Source organism: Gorilla gorilla, chromosome 20 (assembly GCF_029281585.2).
Source record: "Gorilla gorilla gorilla isolate KB3781 chromosome 20, NHGRI_mGorGor1-v2.1_pri, whole genome shotgun sequence".
In the NCBI taxonomy this organism is placed as follows: Eukaryota; Metazoa; Chordata; class Mammalia; order Primates; family Hominidae; genus Gorilla; species Gorilla gorilla.
In genome coordinates, this window is record NC_073244.2 from 20,719,813 (window position 1) to 20,739,727 (window position 19,915).

Here is a 19,915-nt window from a genome sequence, read left to right on the forward strand (position 1 = left end):
ATATTGCCCAGGCTGGTCTTGCACTTCTGGCCTCAAGTGATCCTCCTGCCTTGGCCTCCCAAAGCACTGGGATTACAGGCGTGAGCCACCGCGCCCAGCTCAGAGGGCTTAGTCTTCACATTATAGTGCCATCTTCTGGTAAGATTAAAGAAAAAGAAATCCAAAGTAGCTTCAAATGCTGGGCTTTAAGAAGCTGGGTTGAAGTACGGATGACGGTCTAAATCTTAAATCTTCCGGGTATGAGGAGTTAAGGCAAATCCTACAGAGATATTAACTTGTTCTTTTTTACATCACCTTAAATCTATTATTGTATCTTTATTATTCTGGGACATTCAGGCCCAAAGATACTCATTAAGTCAGTAAGCTAAATTTAGTGACAAGTGCATGAGAATTAGAGTTAGGAAGCCTGATCATGATATTTATTCACTCATGCATTTGTGAACCCATCCATCCATCCGACAAATGTTTAAGATATGTGGTCTCTGTGCTCGGTGATTTCATGTCAGGTTGATTCATTTTACTCAGTGTTTACTTTCTCACATTTAAAATGGGGTTAACAATGGAAAACAGTGTGGCGATTCCTCAAAGACCTAAAAACAGAAATACCATTTGGCCCAGCAATGTCGTTACTGAGTATCTACCCAAAGAAATATAAATCATTTTATCATAAAGACACATGCGCATGTAAGTTCGTTGCAGCATTACTCACAATAGCAAAGATGCGGAACTAACCTAAATGCCCATCAATAGCAGGCGATATAAAGAAAATGTACACGCACACCATAGAATACTATGCAGATGTAAAAAAGAATCAGCTCATGTTATTTGCAGGGACATGGATGCACTGGAGGCCATTATCCTTAGCAAACTAACACAGGAACAGCAGACCAAATACTGGATGTTCTCACTTCTTTTTTTTTGAAACGGAGTCTACCTCTATTGCCCAGGCTGGATTGCAATGGTGCGATCTCGGCTCACTGCAACATCTGCTTCCCAGGTTCAAGTGATTCTCCTGCATCACCCTCCCGGGTAGCTGGGATTACAGGTGCCTGCCACCATGCCCGGCTAATTTTTGTATTTTTAGTAGAGACGGGGTTTCACCATGTTGGCCAGGCTGGTCTTGAACTCCTGACCTCAGGTGATCCACCTGCCTCAGCCTCCCAAAGTGCTGGGATTACAGGCGTGAGCCACCATGCTTGGCCACTGACTCCTTTCTTACTCCTAGCTTTGTTGAGATATAGTTGACAAATAAAAATTGTATATATTTAAGGTGTACAGCTTGATGTTTTGATATACATACAGTGAAATAATGAAGCAATTAGCACATCCATCACCTCACATATTTGCTTTTTTTTTTTTGGTGGTAAGAACACGTAAGACCTACCCTCTTAGCACATTTCAAGTACATAATATGTTCCTGTTAACTACAGTCACCATGCTGTACATTAGATCTCCAAAACTTATTTATCTGAAATAACTGAACCTTTGTACATTTTGTTTTTTAAATGATACTTTTTTTATTTTTATTTTTAGAGACAGTGTCTTGCTATGTGGCCCAGGCTGGTCATCTGGAACTCCTGGACTCAAGAGATCCTCCTGCCTTGGCCTCCCAAAGTGTGCTGTGATTACATGCATGAGCCACCGCGCCCGGCCCAACTTCTTTGTAAGAACATTTAGCTTAAAACACAGATAAATTGTACTGCATAAAGGTATTTTCTTTCTTTATATCCTTATTCTATAAGCTATTTTTCATTTTTTTTTTTTGAGATGGAGTTTTGCTCTTGTCACACAGGCTGGAGTGCAATGGCAAGACCTTGGGTCACTGCATCCTCCACCTCCTGGGTTCAAACAATTCTCCTGCCTCAGCCACCCGAATAGCTGGGATTACAGGCGCATGCCACCATGCCCAGCTAATTTTTGTATTATTAGTAGAGACTGGGGGTTTCACTATGTTGGCCAGGCTGGTCTCGAACTGCTGACCTCAAGTGATCCACCGGCCTCGGCCTCCCAAAGTCTTGGGATTGCAGGCGTAAGCCACCGTGCCCGGTCTTTTCATATTTTTAAAACCTTTTTAAATGTGAGTAATGTGTTGCACTGCAACATTGTGACAGCTACATCACTAGGTGATAAGAAATTTTCAGCTCCATTATAACCTTATGGGATCACAACTGCGTATGTGTTTCGTGGTTGACCAAAACGTTGTTATGTGGTGCATGACTGCACATGTGCTTGATATATAAAGAATACCAGGGAACTAGTGACAGTGGTTGTTTCAGGGGAGGAAAATTTAGGAATAGAGTGAGCCTCTCGTTTGAACTTTTCCTATAGGTATGTATTATGTATGCTACATAATAAATAGTTTTTAAAAAGTCAGATCTATGTCTTAGATTCACACATCTTATTTTTAGTGAGAAGGGCAACCTGTAGAAGAAACAAAAATACATCGTCCTATTTTTAGAATAAAGACAGTTAGTTGACCCGTGAACACCAAGGGTTTGAACTGTGGCTATCCCCTTATAGGTAGATTTTTTTCTACCTTTGTCCTCCTTGGGACAGCAAGACAAACCCCTCCCTTTCCTCAGCCTACTCAGGGTGAAGCTGACGATGAAGACCTTTATTTATGATCTTTACGATCACTTCCACGTAACGAAGAGTAAATATATTTTCTCTTCTTCATGATTTTCTTAATAACACTTTTTCTCTGAGCTTAGTTTATTTTAAGAATATGGCATATAATACGTATAATATACAAAATATGTGTTAACTAACTTTATGTTATTGGTAAAGCTTCTGGTTAACAGTAGTCTATTAGTAGGTAGGTTTTGGGGGAGTCAAAAGAAGTGAATTTTCCACTGCACAGGGTGGCGCCCCAACTCCCGTTGCCTAAGGGTCAGCCGTATAAAAATATACAAAAACAATCTTAAGTATGGGTATATTTTTGTAGGGGATTGGATTAAGCCCATGGATAAAGGTGGAAGGGGTTGGGGAAAAGGAAGGAGAAAAGGGTAAGTTAAATATTGAGCATCCCTAAAGAGCCCCGGGGAGGGGTCGGGTGTGCCCCTCTCAACCCTTGAAGCCCAGGTCCCCTCATCCCGCCTTCCGAATGCAAGTTCAGCTCCCATTCCCACCCCAAGCACAAGCCCCGCCCCATTTTTGCCCCTTAGGCGCACGACCCGCCCCTACTACCACCCTGCAAACCAAGGCCCCGCCCACTCCGCCATTGGGGTGCAAGCCCCGCCCATCAGCCACCGGAGGGCAAGCCACACTCCACCCCGCCCCCGCGCACAGGCCCTGCCCCACTTTTGCCCCGGGACCTAAGCCCCACCCCTATCCCTGTCTCTCGGACATAGGCTCCGCCCCCAGCACCACCCTCCATGCTCTGTGGGACCCCACTCCAGAGCCTAACCTCATCCCCCGGGTAAGAATACTAGAATTTCTCCTTGGAGGCTAAAGAAGACGTTAGTTTTTCTGCCGCCGCCTAAGGCTACCCTGGCCACAACAGCCGGAGCCACAGCCACTTCCGTTCCCGGCGGCCCCGAGACCGGAAGCGGGAGTGCGCGCGGCGGCGGCCGACGGCGGCTGAGCTGTGCTGCGCGGCGCGGCGCGGCACGGTGGGAGTGTCTCCGGCTGGTCTGCAGGTGTGGCCCGGCCCCTCGGGAGGGCGGGGAGGGCGGGGAGGGCTCGGCTGGCGCGGGGAGGGACTGGAGGGCCTAGAACAGCTCCGCCTGTGTGAGGGGCTTCCTCCCTGCGATCAGCCGGTGGCCGGCGTGAGGCCCACACAGTCAGGGCCCCGCATCTGGGCGCCCGCCGCCCGGTCTCTCGCTCTCAGGTACCCCCCATCCGGGCAGACAGGGCTGTCATCCTGTCAAAAGGGAAATCCCAAACAGTCCAGGTCCCACAGCTCAGAAATGTGGTGACACCGGCCCCAGCTCTCACCTGTCCTTCCCAATTTTTAGGGAAAGTGCATAAAGACGGCCCTACCTTGCCTACAGTATGCAAGATAACTGCGAATTAGTAATTCACGTTTTATTTGATATGATACTTAATATTATCTAGCTTTGCAACTGGAAAGTGAGGTCTGGGTCCACATGTGCAAACTGGTTTAATTGATTGGCCAAATTTACTTAAAAAATTGAATGCATCCTCCATTAAGGAATGAATTAGATGACGAGAGATTTCTTTTGGAGACTGACAATTTGAAGTCTTTTAGCTTAATATCTGTTAGCTTGGCTTTGCATCTCTTCCTTTTCCATAACTTTTTCTTTCTTCTTTTCTTTCTCATAAGAAAGCTTTTGGCCAGGCTTGGTGGCTCACTCCTGTAATCCCAGCACTTTGGGAGGCCGAGGCGGGTGGATCACCTGAGGTCAGGAGTTCGAGACCAGCCTGGCCAACATGGTGAAACCCTGTCTTTACTAAAAATACACAAAGTAGCCTAGCGTAGTGGTGGGCGCCTGTAATCCCAACTACTCGGGAGGCTGAGACAGGAGAATCGCTTGAACACCAGAGGCGGAGGTTGCAGTGAGCTGAGATTGTGCCACTGCACTCCAGCCTGGGTGACAGAGCAAGACTCCATCTCAAAAACAAAAACAACAACAAAAGGAGGAGTTCTTAATTTTTTTTGTTTTTGTTTTTCTTTATTTTGTATGTTTGAGACGACTTTTACTTCTGCTGTGGGCATTGAGTTTCTCACTGTTAGGTTAAGAAAAGCCGTTTCTCAGTTATTTCACAAATATTATTATCAAGGAAACCTAAGATTGTTATTCAGATCTTTTCAAGTTGGCTCCAGTCCTTCCCCCAAGCATGTGAATCACAGAGCTTCAAAACTAATGGAACTTCAGGGAAAAGACGATATAAACTTTGTTAGTACTGGAAATTCAAATTGAGTTGGCCATAAGTGGGATGTCTTTTTTAATAATGGGGTTAAAGCTCGTGTCTACTGAGAAATCAGGAAAAAATTAACTCCAGAGGAAAATCATGCATCAGATTTCAGTTTTACGAGTGAGGTGTTTGTTTCCACAAAGAATATATGCGCTTGCCTTGCCTTTTTAAAAAGAATTAATATTGTTTCTTAAAGATACCTGAAACTTGTGTGATTATGTCTTATGAAAGACAGGCACTTTAAGTTATTCTTATATTTGATTTTTATGGTGTCATATTGTCTTTTTTTTTTTTTTTTTGAGACAGAGTCTCACTTCATCACCCAGGCTGGAGTGCAGTGGCACAATTTCGGCTCACTGCAGCTTCCGCCTCCTGGGTTCAAGCAATTCTCGTGCCTCAGCTTCCCAGGCAGCTGTGATTATAGGCGCCCGCCACCATGCCCGGCTAATTTTTGTATTTTTAGTAGAGACGGGGTTTCACCATGTTGGCCAGGCTGGTCTGGAACTCCTGACCTCAGGTGATCCACCCGCCTCGGCCTCCCAAAGTGCTGGGATTATAGGCGTGAGCCACCATACCTGGCCTCATACTGTGTTTTGTGTGTGCGTGGGCATATTCCTTCTTAGGCTAGCTATACTGAGTCATTCTTGAGGAGTGTTGATTATTTGGCATATTTTCACTGGGGTGCCCTCAATGAATTGGACCCTGTACATGGGGAAACAGTGGGACTGAAATAGTTACAGTGCTTGTCCCTATGGAGGCTTTATTCTAGCTAATAATATTGGTAAATTAATAGTGCCAAAGGCAATATGAGAACGTGGAACAGGAGAACTTGGGGAGGATGTCAGGAAACACATCTGAAAAGGAACAAATGTTTGAACCTTCAAGATGAGTTGTACATAGCTAAACAAGGGGTCTAGCTGTGGAGTGGGGTAGCGGAGGAAACTTGAGAGAACATTCCAGATGTACAGTCTTTCAGGCAGTACAAAGCCTGCTGTGTTCCAGGAGCTGAGAACAGGTAGAGAAAGCGAAAGTAGAGAAAATAAAGTACTGAATGGATGAGCCAGGTGAGAGAGGGAGGCAGGTCCCTGAAGATCATGGTGAGCGTTGGATCTTCTTTTTATTTTTTTTTTTCTTTCAGACAGAGTCTTGCTCTGTCACCCAGGCTGGAGTGCAGTGTGGGATCTGGGCTTATTGCAGCCTCCACCTCCCGGGTTCCAGCGATTTTCTGGCCTCAGCTTCCTGAGTAGCTGGGATTACAGATGTGTGCCACCATGCCCAGCTAATTTTTGTATTTTAAGTAGAGATGGGGTTTCACCATGTTGGCCAGGCTGGTCTTGAACTCCTGACCCCAAGTGATCCGCCTGCCTCGGCCTTCCAGAGTGCTGGGATTATAGGCGTGGGCCACCGTGCTTGACCTGGACCTTATTCTTTTTTTTTTTCTTGACATGGAGTCTTAGTCTGTTGCCCAGGCTGCAATGCCGTGGCGCGATCTCAGTTCACTGTAACCTCCGCCTCCTGGGTTCAAGCAACTCTCCTGCCTCAGCCTCCCTCCCAAGCAGCTGGGATTACAGGCGTGCGCCACCATGCCCAGCTAATTTTTGTATTTTTAGTAGAGATGGGGTTTCACCATATTGGCAAGGCTGGTTTCAAATTCCTGACCTCAAGTGATCCACCCACCTTGGCCTCCAGCCTGAGCAACAGAGTGAGACTCAAAAAAAAAGGTTTACATCACAGTTGGAGAGAGAGAGGCAAAAATCGTTTAAGAAATAAATATCAAATCACACCTTCATGTGGGCAGTGGAGGAAAAGTAGAAGATCTTAGAAGTATTTTGAGGGAAGCTAGAAGTTAAAATGTTCCTTTGATGACATGGGAAGAGTCAGTAGCAGTCACTAGAGGCTGTTGTTTGAAAGGTGCCTTGGGGGCCAACATGTTGCTTATGGAGATAAATGTCCTGTAAGGGTTTTGATTGTGGCCACTCTGCTGGAGATCCCCCAAAATGCTCTGCTTCCGTCCTCACCCCTTCTTTTACCTCAGTGTCTCCTTTATTGCAGGGAGAACACCGACTGAGACCTCAAACCCTGGCTCCAGTGTCATGGTGAGGAAACTGGGGGCTCCTGTGGCTGAAGGGGTGGATATGTAGGATAACTATGTCCTCTGGGCCCTGTCTTCTCTCTCGCCACTTCCCTCCCCAACTGAGGAAGAAAGGGAAGGGTGAGTGAGGAGCATCCTTATCCCTGCCCTAGGGGACCTAGGGACTTCCTTCTGTGCCTGACCTCTAAAGGTGGCATGGAAGAAGAGTCCCACAGCAGACCCTGGGGCTCCGAGTGGAGCTCCTCCAGGGCCATCCTTGTCATCCCTGATGAGACCTATTGAAAACACATGTGGCCATAGAAATATAAATTCAGCTTAAATTAATTAAGATTCAATACATTTAGCCGGGCATGGTTGTGTGTGCCTGGAATCGCAGCTACTTGGGAGGTCGAGGTGGGAGGATAGCTTGAGCCCAGGAGATTGAGGCTGCATTGAGCTAGGATTGTGACCCTGCACTCCAGCCTAAGCTACAGAGTAAAACCCTGTCTCTAAAAAAAAAAAAAAAAAAAATTAAAAAGTTTAAGCGCTCAGTTTCTCAGTCGCCCCAGTCACATTGCCCAAGTGCTCAACAGCCACATGTGCTGGTAGCCCCTTTCTCGAAAGCGCAGGCATGGGACATTCCCATCATCAGAGAGTGATGTCTGTTGGAGAGCGCTGCTCTGAAGAATTCTGCAATTAAAAGGATTCTCAGATGAGGCCGGGCGTGATGGCTCATGCCTGTAATCCCAGCACTTTGGGAGGCCGAGGCGGGCAGATCACTTGAGGCTGGGAGTTCAAGACCAGCCTGGCCAACATGGTGAAACTCTGTCTCTACTAAAAATACAAAAAATTAGCTGGGTGTGTGGCACGCGCCTGTAATCCCAGCTACTTGGGAGGCTGAGGCAGGAAAATCGCTTGAACCCAGGAGGTGAAGTTTGCAGTGAGCCGAGATGGCGCCACTGCACTCCAGCTTGGACGACAGAGCAAGACTGTCTCAAAAAAAAAAAAAAAAAAGAAAAAGACTCTCAGATGCAATGGAAGTCCTACTTTCACAAGTATATAATTAAGGACGTAAGTCTTGGGGGATCCCAGGGACTTCACAGAAATTAAGCTTTCAATCCCAAATTTGTGATGCTGTGCCAATTTGTGATAAGGAGTTTAGGAAAAACTCTCTAAGCTGGGAGGGACAGGCTCTGGCCATCACAAGTCAGTGGAGTTACACAGAGAGCCAAAACTTACACTTTAGGATTTATCCAAATGTTAAAAGAAAGTAAACATTTCAGCTTGGTGGCCCATGTGATCTCTGTCACAACTACTCAGTTCTGCCGTTGTGGCCTCAAAACAGTCATTGATGCATTGTAAATAAATGCACGTGGCTGTGTGCCAAGAAAACATTATTTACAAAAATAGGCTTTAGGCTGGATTTTCCACGCCTGCTGTGTCTGAACATTTTCTCTTCTCCAGTGATAACCAGTCGTTCTGCTCAGTGGTGGGGGTGGTCTTTGCCGAGCCAGAATGTGTGTGCTGTTTTAGGAATCCGTCACCTTTGAGGATGTGGCCGTGGAGTTCATCCAGGAGTGGGCATTGCTGGACAGTGCACGGAGGAGCCTGTGCAAATACAGGATGCTTGACCAGTGCAGGACCCTGGCCTCCAGGGGTAAGGCTGGCGTCACCTGGCTCCTTCCTGTACGCAGGCACTAAATGCTTCTTAAGCGCCTGCCATGTGAACAAGACAGACGTGGCTTAGGCTTTGTGGCACTTACCGTCCACAGGATGACAAAGCTTCATCTGTTGCATTGACTTCTTTCCCTCTGTAGTAAGGCCCTGTTTGGGTCTCCTTGAATTTGGCCCCAGGCTTCTGAGGTGAGACAGCCTCAGCCCCTTGGGGCAGAGGGGAGGGTGTTTGTGGGTTGGGTCCTGAGTTCATTAGCTATTGGGCAAGATCCCTTTGCTACCCATCACACTTGCTCAGCCCAGAGAATCTGAAGCCCATGTTGAAGCTGAAGGAGAGTTTGAGTTGAGAAACAAGAGTTTGTTTTCCCCTGCAAGCCCTCTCTCTCTCAGCGCCTGTGTCTTTCTTCACGTGCAGGAACTCCACCATGCAAACCCAGTTGTGTCTCCCAGCTGGGGCAAAGAGCAGAGCCAAAGGCAACAGAACGAGGGATTCTCCATGCCACAGGTGTTGGTGAGTACCAGGCAGGCTGTGGATCCCCCGACCCCCCTGGTTGGGTGGTGTGCCTTGGGAAGTGTCAAGAGCATTTTCAAAGGCCCTTTGTTCTGAGGGGACATCGAAGGCCATTCGGAGCGAGGTTTCTCAAGTTCCTTTAGCTTCTCTTCTATTTTCACTTTCTAGCCCTCCTCTCCTACTTTCCTTTGGTTTCAGAAAAAGATTTGTTCTAATTTCTCTTAAAAAATTAGAGGGCCAGGTGTGGTGGCTCTTGCATGTAATCCCAGCACTTTGGGAGGCCGAGGCTGGTGGATCACCTGAGGTCAGTTCGAGACCAGCCTGGCCAACATGGCAAAACCCCATCTCTACCAAAAATTAGCCGGATGTGATGGTGCGCACCTGTAATCCCAGCTACTTGGGAGGCTGAGGCATGAGAATTGCTTGAACCTGGGAGGTAGAAGTTGCAGTGAGCCAAGATTGCATCACTGCACTCCAGCCTGGGGGATAGAGCGAGACTCTGTCTCCAAAAAACAAAACAAAACAAAAATTAGAGCTATAAGTCACACACCATGAAATTCACCCCTTTAAAGTGTGCAGTTCAGTGGTTCACAACCTTGTGTAAACATCACCACTACCTAATTCCAGAACATTTTCATCACGCCAAGTAGAAACCCTGTCCCCATGGGCAGTTACTCCCCATTACCCCTCCCTCAGCCCCTGGCAGCCACTAATCTGCTTTCTGTCTCTATGGATTGTCCTATATAGACATTTGTATATGGAAATAGTATCATAAGTAGCCTTTGGTATCTGGCTTAGTATAATAGTTTTGTGTTGCAAGTAAGTTAGACTGGGTGTTTATAAACAATAGAAGTTTATTTGACTCCTGGTTCTGGAGGCTGGGAAGTCTAAGGCTGAGGGGCTGCATCTGGTAAGGGCCTTCTTGCAGCATCATAACATGGTGGACGAGATCATGTTGCAAGAGAACAAGAGAGGCCCAGACTGGTTTTTACAGCAAGGCCACTCTTGAGATAACTAACCCCCTTCTGAAGTAATCACAGGGCAGATTCCTCATGACCTAATCACCTTTTTTTTTTTTTTTTTGGGACAGAGTCTCGCCCTGTCACCCAGGCTGGAGTGCAGTGGTGCGATCTCGGCTCACTGCAACCTCTGCCTCCTGGGTTCAAGCGATTCTCCTGCCTGAGTCTCCTGAGTAGCTGGGACTACAGGTGCACGCCACCACACCCGGCTAATTTTTGTATTTTTAGTAGAGATGGGGTTTCACTGTGTTGGTCAGGCTGGTCGAGAACTCCTCATCTCGTGGTCCACCCACCTCAGCCTCACAAAATGCTGGGATTACAGGCGTGAGCCATTGTGCCCGGCCACCTAATCACCTTTTAAAGTTCCAGCTCTCAATACTGTCGTATGGGAATTGCTTCCAACCCATGAACTGTGGAGGACACACTTAAACTACAGCAGTATCTGTCTTCTTTCACTTAGCTTTATGTTTTCCAGATCCATCCATGTTGTAGCATGAATCAGAACTTAATTCCTTTTTTAAGGCTGAATAATATACATTGTATGGATAAGCTACATTTTGATTATTCGTTCATCAGTTGATAGACAGTTGGATTGTTTCTACTTTTTAGCTATTGTGAATAATGTTGCTGTGAATGTTTGTGTACAATATTTCTTTTCTTTTCTTTCTTTTTTTTTTTTTTTTTTTGAGATAAGGTCTTGTTCTGCCGCCCAGGCTGGAGTGCAGTGATGCAATCATAGGTCACTGCAGCCTCAGCCTTTTGGGCTCAAGCAATCCTCCCACCTCAGTCTCTTGAGTAGCTGGGACCACAGGTGCATGCCCTCATGCCTGGCTAATTTTAAATTTTTTTCTAGAGACCATTCTTCCTATGTTGCCCAGGCTGGTCTTGAACTCCTGGGCTTGGGTGATCCTCCCACCTTGGCCTCCCAGAGTGGTGGGATTACAGGCGTGCGCCACTGTGCCTGGCCTTGTGTACAAGATTTATGTAGACATGTACTTAATTCTCTTAGGTATATACCGAGGAGCAGAATTGCTGGCTTATATGGTAATGCTATGCTTAACTTCTTGAGCAACTGTCATACCACTTTCCAACACAGGTACACCATTTTACATTCCCACCAGCGGTGATGAGAGTTTTGATTTATCCACATTCTCGCCCATACTTGTCATCCAATTCCTCTTTAAATTTAACCTTTTTATGTATGTTCTTTGTCTAGTTCTTTCTTACTCTTTTTTCTAATAACATCTGCTTTCTGGAAATAGTCTCAGTCCTCATAGAATTCTTAGCTAGGAAATTGCCTCTCATTTCCCCCTCATTCCTATGACTGCCAGAGTCCACACATAGCCCTACATACAGATGCTGTCTTCCCTTTCAGGATCTTCCCAAGTCCAAGGTCAGTACTAAAAGCTGGGCTGGGCGTGGTGGCTCATGCCTGCAGTCCCGGCACTTTGGGTGGATCACTTCAGGTCAGGAGTTCGAGACCAGCCTGGCCCAACGTGGTGAAACCCTGTCTCTACTAAAAATACAAAAATTAGCCTGACATGGTGGTGCGCACCTGTAATCCCAGCTACTCAGGAGGTTGAGACACTAGAATCACTTGAACCTGGGAGGCGGAGGTTGCAGTGAGCCGAGATCATGCCATTGTACTCCAGCCTGGGCAACAGAGCGAGACTCCGTCTCAAAAAAAAAAAAAAAAAAATTAGCTGGGCATGGTGGTGCATGCCTGTAATCCCAGCTACTTGGGAGGCTGAGGCACAAGAATTGCTTGAACCTGGGAGGTGGAGGTTGCAGTGAGCCAAGATCGCAACACTGCACTCCAGCCTGGGTGACAGAGTGAGACCCTATCTCAAAAATAAAAAGTAAAGAAAACATGTGGCTCATGCCTGTAATCCCAGCACTTTGGGAGGCTGAGGCGGGTGGATCACAAGGTCAGGAGTTCAAGACCAGCCTGGCCAAGATGGTGAAATCCTGTCTCTACTAAAAATACAAAAAAAATTAGCCAGACGTGGTGGCGGGTGCCTGTAATCCCAACTACTTGGGAGGCTGAGGCAGAGAATTGCTTGAACTCAGGAGGCAGAGGTTGCAGTGAGCCAAGATTGCGCCACTGCACTCCAGCCTGGGCGAAAGAGCAAGACTCTGTCTCAAAAAAAAAAAAAACAAAAAACGTGAATGTGTGTACACACACACAAATATATATATATATATATGTATATATATATATATATATATACACACATATATATTTTCAATTTTATGCCACTATTTCTTTTTGAAAGGAGTTTATTTTTTCCCAATTCATTTCAGACTGGAAATCTCAACTTGAATATATGTATTTGGTATTAAAATTTGAATATTTATATTCAACATTAAAAGAAAAAGCCTATGTGTGTATAGTGTGTATATATATTCACATATATATGTGAATATATATTTTCAATTAATGTCACTATTTCTTTCTGAAAGGAGTTCATTTTTTCTCCCATTCATTTCAGCCTGGGAATCTCAACTTAAACCCAAAGAGTTGCCTTCTATGCAGGATCTTTTGGAAGAAGCATCCTCCAGGGACATGCAAATGGTAAGATGCACGGGGTTTTCCCCGGCTCCCAGCATGGGAGAAGTTGAGGAACACGTGAGGTGGAAATACAGGACCAGAGCCAGGGAGATGTTAGCAGCATGGGTGTCTCTTGGAAGGGAAACAGTGTCTGAGGGGAGTGCCTGTGACTTCTGAATTTGGGCAAACCCTGACTGTTGCTCAAGACTTTTTTTTTTTTGAGACAGAGTCTTGCTCTGTCACCCAGGCTGGAGTGCAGTGGCATGATCTCGGCTCATTTCAGCCTCCACCTCCCAGGATCGAGTGATTTTCCTGCTTCAGCCTCCCGAGTAGTTGGGACTGCAGGCATGCACCACCACGTCTGGCTAATTTTTGTATTTTTTGGTAGAGACAGGGTTTCACTGTGTTGGCCAGGCTGGTCTCGAACTCCTGGCCTCAAGTGATCTGCCTGCCTCAAGATTCTTTTTTTCTAGAAGGTTTCCTGAAGGAAACGTTTTAATAAATGTGAGTCAGACATTGAGTGTGTGAAATACGACTTCCTCCTCAGCAACTGTCAGAAAAACCCCTCCTGGTAGAGAAGCCCCATTGTGAATAGGAGGCAGCCCTGTGGTAGAGCTGGCAACACACTCAACTTGATGAACTCCAGCTGTCTAAACAAGGCATGGCTTGAAAATGCTGAGAATATACTCCCAGTGGGGAGGACCCCTGGGCACTGGCACAGATATTGGCGAGCTTTCCACCATCACTCACCTCTTTTTTTGTTTTTTAAAAGACAGGGTCTTGCTCTGCCACACAGGCTGGAATGCAGCGGCATGTTCATGGCTCACTGCAGCCTCAAACTCCTGGGCTCAAGCAATCCTTCTACCTCAGCCTCCCGAGTGCCTGGGACCACAGGCCTGAGTCACCATGCCCAGCTAATTTTTTCTTTTTCTTTCTTCTTTTTTTTCTTAGAGATGGGGTCTTGCTATGTTGCCCAGGATGATCTCGAACTCCTGGCCTCATGTGTTCCTCCCACCTCAGCCACCCAAGTAGCTGGGACTACAGGTGTGAGCCAGTGGGCCCAGCCATTACTCACCTCTTGTCAGGAGCAAGCTCCACCTGGAGAAAAGGCTCCTGATGAGTTGAAAGGAGGCAGGAAATGTTTCTGGAGGAGCTGTAACCTGGATGTGGGTGAGAGAACTGGCAAGACAGAGGCCACTTTGATTGGAAAGAATGTGGGAAAGTTGTTGGGCATCCTTTTCTTCTTAGGAGACCAGTCTAGATCCCACACTGGAAGGAAGCCCTTTTCAGTGTGGAAAAAGCCTTCCATACGAGCTTGTACATTAATAGTACAGGAGAAAATATACACGGAGTCCCCACCATCCCCCCTTTGGCCCTGAATTTCCTCCGCCTCAAACAAGAGGACCTTCCAAAGTTTGAGTTCCCATTCCTGAGTATTGGTGAAAGTTAGAGTTAGGGTTTGGTTAGAAGGAGGCACAGAGCTCAGCGTCACCCCCAAGTGGGGTGTATTAGTCCCAGGGTCAGTGAGAACCCCGGGATCCCTCAGTCAGTGCCCCTTCCCGTGTGTCATGGATGGATGTCAGCATCAGAGCGTCAGGGATGCCCCACGCAGTGGATGGGGTGCAGTGGCCTCGGTTTTAGAGACCCACATTCAACTTCTTTGCCAGGGAAGCTTCTGGAACACAGAGAAGCCTCAACCCTGTGCAGCTTGGTGTGGGCTGCAGATCAGCCAAAACTCACAACCTGCCTGGCTGTAACAGACCCCTGGGCAGCTGACAGCCCTCCTCACTCCCCAGGCCCTCCTCGTCCTTGGTTTACACTCTTGTTTTGGTGGAGAACACCCTCCAGTAGCTCCTTGGGATCAGGTGCTTGGGTTTTGAGACCTTGAGTTCTGAGAATGTCTTATCAGGGCTGCTGGATTGCAGGTTCCTCATCCGATGTGGTGGTTGCGGTAAGCCTCATTACAGAACATCCTTTTTTCTTTCTTTTCTTTTTAAATAGATATGGGGTCTTGTTCTGTCACCTAGGCAGGAGTGCACTGGCACGATCATAGCTCCCTGTAGCTTCGAACTTATTAGCTCAAGTGCTCTTCCTGCCTCAGCCTCCTCCCGAGTAGCTGGGACTACAGGCACGCACCACTACACCTGGCTGATTTTAAAAAATTGTTTTGGAGACGAAGTCTCGCTGTGTTGTGCAGGCTGCCATTGCAGGGCATTCTGTGTGTCCTGTAGCCCCCAATGCTTGTTGAATGAAGGAATGAATGGATAAGGTGTTGCAGAAGGCATCTCCAGGCCCCATCCTCCACCTCCATGTCTCTCTTGCTCAGCAGGTGGACCCCATGTGAAGAAAGGAGAGAGGGAGGCAGAATGAGCAACGAGGGCCCAGTGCCCTCTTTGTTTCTGTGGGCTCTCTCCTTTCAGTACAGGGCTCCAGTGCCCTCCACAGAACTCCACACCCAGCCCAACAAGCCCCTCCATAATGGGTACTGAGAGTGGCAGGCATGGGGCTCTTGTTACATCAGAGCCCCAGGAAACAGGCGGTCACAGACTATTCTGAGTGGGCAGAGGAGGTCCACCTATGGACACATGTTTAGAGAAGCTGAGGAGTTCATCCCTGAAGACATCAAGCCCGTGAGTAGTAGAGGTGGGTTTGGAGCTAGGAGTTGAACCCAGACCTAACTGCAGAGACCACAGTCTCAGCTGTCAGGTTCTACTGCCTGACGATCATACAACCTGCTGCTGGGTTGATGGTGCTGACCCTTTAGGTAGCCCTTCCAGGCCATGCCAGGCATCATTGTGCCTTGTCACAATCATTGAGACCCTGTATGGTGGCTCCGAGACCTCCCTGTCACATGGGAAAAAGTGCTGATGGCCAGGGACAGATTGAGTCCCCATGGCCTCCCTCTCTTTGGTCGGCTGGTCCAGCAGAGGGACCAGTGAAGAGGAGGGTGGGAAACTGCTCTTAGAAGAGTCCCAAGGAAGCCAGGCACAGGGGCTCACCCCAGAATCCCAGCAACTCAGGATGCTGAGGTGGGAGGACCACTGGAGCCCAGGAGTTTGAAACCAGCCTGGGCAATATAGCAAGAACCCATCTCTGCAAAACATACAAAAATTAGTCAAGGCTAGGTGTGGTGGTGTGCACCTGTAGTTCAGCTACTTGGGAGGCTGAGGCGAGAAAATTGCTTGAGCCCAGGAATTCAAGGCTGCAGTGAGCCATGTGTTTACACCACTGCTCTCCAGCCTGGGTGACGGAGCAGGATTCTGTCTCAAAAAAAGAAAAATAAAACGCCCCAAGGGAGGCTGAGGAACAGGCCTCTCCAGGCTCAGCCCTTCTTCTGTCCCAGGCTCATCCTCTGCTGCATCCCCAGGGCCTGCACTAGCAGTGCCCATGTCTTAGTCTGTTCTCACCCTGCTGATAAAGAGATACCTGAGTTGGGTCATCTATAAAGGATGCAGGTTTAATTGACTCACAGTTCAGCATGGCTGGGGAGGCCTCAGGAAACTTACAACATGGCGGCAGGGGACACAAACACATCCTTCACATGGTGGGCGGCAAGGAGAAGTATAAACAAAAGGGGGAAAAACCCTTTATAAAACCATCAGATCGTGGCCGGGCGTGGTGGCTCACACCTGTAATCCCAGCACTTTGGGAGGCCGAGGCGGGCGGATCATGAGGTCAGGAGATCGAGACCATCCTGGCTAACACGGTGAAACCCCGTCTCTACTAACAATGCAAAAAATTAGCCGGGCGTGGTGGTGGGTGCCTGTAGTCCCAGCTACTTGGGAGGCTGAGGCAGGAGAATGGCGTGAACCCCAGGGGGCGGAGCTTGCAGTGAGCCGAGATCGCGCCACTGCACTCCAGCCTGGGCGACAGCAAGACTCTGTCTCAAAAAAAAAAAAAAAAAAAAACCATCAGATCTTGTGAGAACTCACTCACTATTTCGAGAACAGCAGCATGGGGGTAACCACCTCCATGATTCAATTACCTCCCACTGGGTCCCTCCCATGACATACGGGGATTATGGGAACTACAATTCAAGATGAGATTTGGGTGGGGACACAGCCAAACCATATCAGCCCAGTACATATTTGTTCGACAAATAGGCAGAACGCCTAAAAACAGTTTCTTTAAGTTGAGTGACCTGTGTCAAAATGATTCTGATGGAAACATTTGTCTCAAAATGTACCCGTGGGATTTTGATTTATGACACAGAGAGGCCATTATCATTGGAAAATTTTGATTACTTGTATTTCCTGGGAGGACAGGGCACACCATGCCACACAGGTCCACATAGGGAAGCACCAAGGTCAGCCTGGAGGCAGAAAGGAGCGAGGGGATAGCCCAGGCCAGAGCCTTTCTTGGAGTTTCCACAGGGTAAACCACTCAGGATTTGTCAGTTTGAATAATTTTAGTGGACCTTGGGGGATAGGTGCTGTCCCTGGTTGATTTAGGGCAGGGGAAATATTGGCTGGGTGAGAGTGAGATAAGGAGCTGGTACGGCATGTGGGCTCTGGGTCACAGGGGATTTGGAGATGAAGTTGGCAGGCAGTTTGGCCCTGTGAATGATGGATGCCCTGTGGACAAGGACAGCATTCCTGTTCAGAACCAAGATCTCCCGACCTTGCTTTCTTTTTTGGTTTTTGGGTGACTTAAACAGCAGAAACTTATTTTCTCACCCTTATGGAGGCTGGAAGCCCAAGATCAAGGTGGCGGCAGGGCTGGGTTCTCCTGAGGACTCTCTCCTTGGCTTGCAGGTGGCCACCCTCCTGCTGCCTCTTCACACGGCCATCCCTCTGTGCCACACCTTTCTATAGTGAAATGTCTCATAGCCTCTTCAGGGGCTCTGTCCTAACCTCAGGTCTGTCTTTGTATCTGCAGTGTGTTCAAGCCTCGAGACCCTCGGTGGTAGCTGGTGCCTGCCATAGGTGGGGAGTAGTTACTAGGTCTGAGGCTACCAGATGTCAGACCCGTGTACCCTGACTTTTTTTTTAAGACACAATCTCGCTCTGTCGTCCAGGCTGGAGTGCAGTGTTGTAATCTCAGCTCACTGCAACTTCTGCCTCCCAGGTTCAAGTGATTCTCATGCTTCAGCCTCCTAAACAGCTGGGAGCTTAGATGTACACTACCACACTTGGCTAATTTTTGTATTTTTAGTAGAGACGGGTGTATTAGTCTGTGTTCACACTGCTGATAAAGACATACCCGAGACTGGGCAATTTACAAAAGAGAAAGGTTTAATTGGACTTACAGTTCCATGTGGCCAGGGAAGCCTCACAATCATGGCAGAAGGCAAGGAGGAACAAGTCACGTCTTACATGGATGGCAGCAAGTAAAGAGACCTTGTGCAGGGAAACTCCCCTTATAATAACCATCAGATCTCGTGAGACTTACTCATTATCACGAGAACAATCATGAGAAAGACCTGTCCCCATGAATCAGTTACCTCCCACTGGGTCCCTCCCACAACACGTGGGAATCCAAGATGAGATTTTGATGGGGACAGAGCCAAACCATATCAATGGGGCTTCGCCATGTTGGCCAGGCTGCTCTTGAACTCCTGGCCTCAAGCAGTTCTTCACCTCAGCCTCCCAAAGTGCTGGGATTATGGGCATGAGCCACTGCACCCATCCCCATTTGCCTTGACTTCTGGCAGCCCTAAGCCCCAAACCAAAGGTCTCTCGGGCTGAGAACAGCTGTGGTGCCACCTCTGTCCTGCTCAGCACCCTCTTGTCTTTTGCCAGGGGCCGGGGCTGTTCCTGAGGATGCAGCTGGTGCCCTCCATAGAAGAGAGGGAGACACCATGGACTCGAGAGGACCGGCCAGCTCTCCAGGAGCCGCCTTGGTCTCCGGGATGCACGGTAAGCCTGGGAGAGGTTCACTGTGATGGCACCAGGTGCAGTCAGGAAGGCCTGGGGTGTGGGTTGTCTGTAAATTGGGGGAGGGGAGGGAAAGGAGGGTGTTTGGGGCCTGTAGGAGGCCCAGGCTATGGGCTTGGGGTGGTGGAGTCTGTTTCTGTGTTGAATATACTTGTCCCCAGGGTGATGGCGGGCTCCAGGGCGGGTCCTGGGGAGGGTCTGGTTGTTGGACCGTGGGCCCTGCCTTTCCTGGTCCAGCCTTTTTTCTTCCTGTCCTTCCACCCCAGCCCCACTGCTTCCATAACCTCGAAACTGACAGGAACTGGCAGGTCCTATGACCTGAGGGCTGGGCAAGGGAGCATCCAGGCTCAGGGAAGTGAGGACCTCTTGGCTTAGGGCCCTGCGTGTCCTTACCAAGGCAGAGAGAGAATGGGAGAGAGATGCCGTAAGGCAAGGGTCCCTAACCCCCAGGCCGTGGACCAGTACTAGTCCCTAGCTTGTTAGGAACCAGGCTGCAGAGCAGGAGGTGAGCAGCGAGCATCCATGCCTGAGCTCCGCCTCCTGTCGGATCAGCAGCAGCTGATCCTATTGTGAACTGTGCATGCAAGGGATCTAGGCTGCAGGCTCCTTATGAGAATCTAACTAATGCCTGATAATTGAAGTGGAACAGTTTCATGCTAAAACCATACCCCCACCCTGGTTTGTGGAAAAATTGTCTTCCATGAAACTGGTCCCTGGTGCCAAAAAGGTTGGTGACTGCTGCTGTAAGGCACGTCCTGAGCCCTGCATGAGGAGAAAAGGCCTCTTCCCACTCGTCCCTGCCCTGTTCCCTCCCCCGAGGGACCTGCTGCATGTACCCCCCAACCTCCCATCCACCACCAAGTCCTGCTAGCGTTATCTCCAAAATGTAACCCACCTCCAGCTGCCCCTCCTGTCCCTGCTGCTGCCATCCTGCCCAGAGCCACCGTTAGTTCTCCTGGACTCCAGTTCTGCTCCTGACAGGCACCTGGGCTCCACCCTGGACACAGAGGCCAGAGGGATCCCTTAGAAGTGCAAGTCAGGTCAGATGTGTTTCCTGAGCGAGCAGCTTCCAGCAGAGAAGAGATCACATCCTACTCCAAGGAGAGGTCTTCCTCCCAGAAAAACTCACTGACTGCCTGCTCCTCATTCACGCGGGTCCACCTCCAAACTCCATCTTCCCTCCACCCCTCAACCTCCTGGCCATCCACTCCCCACTTTTTTCCCAGCTTTTCCCTGACTTCTGGAGCCTCCTTGGAGGGTGCCACCTTCCCCAGCCCCTGCCTGGGTGCCCTCTCTCCAGGCCATTTTGGATCACAGTGATTAGCTTTGTATTTA

At 48.4% G+C, this 19,915-nt stretch overlaps 1 protein-coding gene across 5 annotated transcripts in view; it reads left to right on the plus strand.

The window, feature by feature from the left end:
- Positions 1 to 3,316: 3,316 nt before the first annotated feature.
- Positions 3,317 to 19,915, plus strand: part of ZNF333 (zinc finger protein 333) — a 30,708-nt gene continuing 14,109 nt past the window's right edge. The window contains exons 1-6 of one of the 5 annotated variants that reach the window (XM_031006518.3): positions 3,317 to 3,638; positions 6,931 to 6,974; positions 8,483 to 8,606; positions 9,039 to 9,134; positions 12,646 to 12,728; positions 18,446 to 18,562. In XM_031006518.3, the coding sequence (XP_030862378.1) occupies positions 6,972 to 6,974; positions 8,483 to 8,606; positions 9,039 to 9,134; positions 12,646 to 12,728; positions 18,446 to 18,562 (423 nt within the window). In that variant the 5' untranslated portion in view covers positions 3,317 to 3,638; positions 6,931 to 6,971. Of the gene's footprint in view, positions 3,639 to 6,930; positions 6,975 to 8,413; positions 8,607 to 9,038; positions 9,135 to 12,645; positions 12,729 to 18,445; positions 18,563 to 19,915 lie in introns of all 5 variants that reach the window. The other 4 variants (XM_055371987.2, XM_063701790.1, XM_063701791.1 and 1 more) reach the window with 4 other exon arrangements.